This window comes from Monoraphidium neglectum (assembly GCF_000611645.1).
Source record: "Monoraphidium neglectum strain SAG 48.87 unplaced genomic scaffold scaffold04937, whole genome shotgun sequence".
NCBI lineage: Eukaryota > Viridiplantae > Chlorophyta > Chlorophyceae > Sphaeropleales > Selenastraceae > Monoraphidium > Monoraphidium neglectum.
In genome coordinates this window covers 1309-4524 of record NW_014008693.1, presented here as the reverse complement: position 1 = coordinate 4524, position 3216 = coordinate 1309, and the positions used below count along the sequence as shown (strand labels likewise).

General features: G+C 66.9%; 1 protein-coding gene across 1 annotated transcript; it reads left to right on the top strand.

The window, feature by feature from the left end:
• Positions 1-880: 880 nt before the first annotated feature.
• On the top strand, positions 881-3139 carry MNEG_14992 (hypothetical protein; the record flags this gene model as incomplete). Its single annotated transcript, XM_014036537.1, has 4 exons — positions 881-1025; positions 1198-1260; positions 1561-1902; positions 2100-3139. Coding segments are annotated over 4 exons (1590 nt in total), but the record flags the coding sequence as incomplete, so codon positions are not given.
• Positions 3140-3216: the final 77 nt, after the last annotated feature.

Sequence of the window (3216 nt, the reverse complement as noted above, 5' to 3'; positions counted from 1 at the left end):
TCCTCGCCCCCCTCCTCCCGCCCCTCTTGTCGCCGCGCCAGGCTGGCGAGCCGACCCCTGTGGCGCTGGAGATTTACACCGCCCTCACGCGGCTGCAGACCGAGCAGGATCCTGACCCCTTTGGCTGGGTCCACCCTGTCCTCTGATTCAACCCTGACGCATTGGTCTGGGGGCCTGGTTCAAGCCTGGCTTGGTCGCGAGACGAGCCGTGCTGCCGTTGTTCCCACACGCGCACGCCTCGCAAGCGAGCGCGCGCGACTGATTTTGTGCGTGGTGCCCCTGCGTGCGCCTCGCATGCCGCAGGCGCAGCCAACCGCACAGTGTAAAGTATTGCTCCGTACACAGAGTTGTGAACCAATTTCTGCGCCGAGGAAACAAAGGCTTTTTTAACAACGATATGCCTCATGTTGGATGCAGCAGCTGCTCACCAACAAGGATCCTATCGACCTCATTGGCGACAGGAAAAATGAGCAAGCGTCAACCATGGGAGGCCGCACACATCCTATTCTTTAGTCAACAGTACAAGGCAGGGCAATGCGGAAAATTGGGCCTGGTGGAGCTGATGCGTGGCCCTGATGAGGCCGGTTGCACCTACATGACCCATGACAAAGTCAAATGACAGGTGGTCAAATGCCGGCTGCCATGAGCGTGCTGCGCAGCTGCACACGCCACTTGATTGGGCGTCCCTTGCCAAATTGATGCATACACCACGGCGAGGGGAGTATCGCATCTGTACGCCCGCGCAACAATCAATCAACAAGGTCGTCACAATCGTCAACAACGCGGTTCGGCCATTCCACGCGAAGAGATCACGGCGTAGTTCGTCGACTTGGACGAAGCGACAGCACAACGCGTGGATTCGCAATGGAAACTCCTTTGAATGTCTGAACAGACGTCCGCGGATCTGGCTGGTCTCGAGGAACTGCAGCAGAAGCTGGCCCGCTGCCTAGTGGCTAATCAGGAGGGTGCCATATGCCAGGAAGGAGTGGAGGCCTTCCTGGACCTCTACGATCAGGCAGGTGGAAGTGCGCGCCAAAGTTGGCCCCGGGCTGTGCACGCGCACCCGCCGCACTGCTTGTTTATCTTTACAGAAACATTGCTCACGCCCAGCGCCAAAGCCGGACTCGCAGCTTGCGTTCGATCTGAAGACCTGCGCGTCGCCTGAACGGCCGCAGATCCCAACCACGGCCGACATAGGCGGGGCGGAAGCTCGAGCTAGAATCAAGGAGGACGTGAAGGCCCTGGCTCGAGGTATTGAAGGTGCGGTGTCGTGCAGGCGTCCAGGGAGCGCCGCCACTGGCAGTGCTGCTTGCGGGAGGATTGTCCCTGCTTTGCGGTGTATGTGGTCTGACAAAACATAAACATACCACAAAGCGTGGCCGAGGGCAGAAGCCTGCCGGGTGTGCGGGTCATCCCTGCCGCCGGTGAGGTGAGTAGGCCTGCCCATCACAACGGGCTGCGCTGCCAGCGCAGTGGCGCCCTATCTTTGTGCGACGCCCTGAATCTCTCTTGCGCCCTCCTCGTCCCTTTCTGGTGTACTCCTCCTGTCGCCTGCCCCAGATGGCCTGGGTCCCGGGCCCCAGCGCCTGAATGTGTCTGTCCAGGAGCTGCGCTTTCGCCCGTGCGACGCAGAGTGTGCGGCCCCGTGCCTCCTGACATTCACACTCGACGACGGCGCCACGCCGCAGCGCATCCAGCTGATTGACGCCACGCACGCCGCGCAGCAACGGCAGCAGCAGCAGCAGCAGCAGGAAGGTGGAGGGACTCCGGGCCCGGAGCGCCCGTCTGGCATCGGCGGCGGCTGTGACGTTGGCGAAGCGGGATTTGAGGGCGCCCGTGTGGTGGGCGTGTCGCCGCAGCTGCAGCCGGGCGGGGCGCACACGTTTCGGATCGAATCTCCAGGTGCGCTCGTGGTCTGGTTGGCAGGTGCTTTGACCCAGACGGTGGGCTGCTTGAGCCGTCGATTTAGCGCTGTGCCATTACCCAATCAGACCTGCGCCTGGTCCGGCTTCGGCAAGCTGGGGGCGTGGCGAGCAGCGAACCCGACGCCGGCCGGCGCGGCGCTCGCTCCCCGCGCGCTCTCCACCCCGCCGCCCCAGGTGTGTATGTGTTTGCCAGCGAGGTCTTCACCTTCATGACGGGCCGCATCAGGGCCACCGCAGCGCCGCAGGCGTCGCAGCGCCCTCCGGCCAAGGCCGACGCTGCGGCAGCGGAGGCCGCGGCGGACGGCCGCCCGAACCAGGACGATCAGGACGACAGGCCCGGGGACGAGGGCGTGCGTGCAGCGCCCGCGGCGCGCGCGCCGCGGCTGAGCGTCGCCAGCGCCGCATCGCACAGGCTAAGCGAGGACGCCGTGTGCGAGCTGGTAGTGCGGCGCGGCGGGGACGGCGAGCAGCAACAGCAACAGCAGCAGCAGCAGCAGCAGCTAAAGCGAGAGCCGCCGGCGCCAGACGACGACGATGAGGGGGAGGCGTACAGCAGCGATTTTGAGTGCGAGGAGGAGGAGGCCAAGGGCGGGGACGAGTGCAGGCAGCGGGTGCAGCAGCGCCCGTTTGTAGGGACAGGGCGGCGCTCCTGCGCCCAGGCCTTCACCCCGCCGTGCCGCAGCAGCTCGGCAGACGAGGACGGCGGCGGCGGTGGCGACGACGACGATGACTCTGTGTGCGCGCGCGGCAGCAGCGTGGCCGGCAGCGGCAGCTGCGGCGACGCCAGCCCGGCCGGCAGCGACTCGCCGCCGCCTCGCGCGCTCGAGCGGCTCGCGTGCGGGCCCCTCGGCGCCGCCGCGGCGCCGGGCGGCGCCCTGCAGGCGCTTGCCGATGCCGCGGAGTCGGCGGGGCGCGCGGCGTCGGCGCCAACGCAGCGGTCGTCTTTTGCGCTCGGGCTGGAAGGCATCACGCTGAGCTTTGACACCGCGCTGCTGCGGGGCGGCGGCGGCGAGCGAGGCTCGGGCGGTGGCTCAGACGCCGGCAGGGCGAGTTCGGGTGGGTCGAGTTTGGATGATGGCAGGAGTGGCGAAGAGGAGACCCCGGGCGGCGGCGATGGCCATGCGCAGGGTGGTGACGGTGACCCCCGTCTCGACGGGTACACCCGCATCCCGTCAGACGACGGCGAGTCTGGGGCCGCCTCGCCGGCCGCGGCTGTGCAGGACGACAGGCCCGCACCCCAGTTGTTCGACGAACTCAGGGGGCCGGCCCCACGCACTGCGCGCCGCAGCCC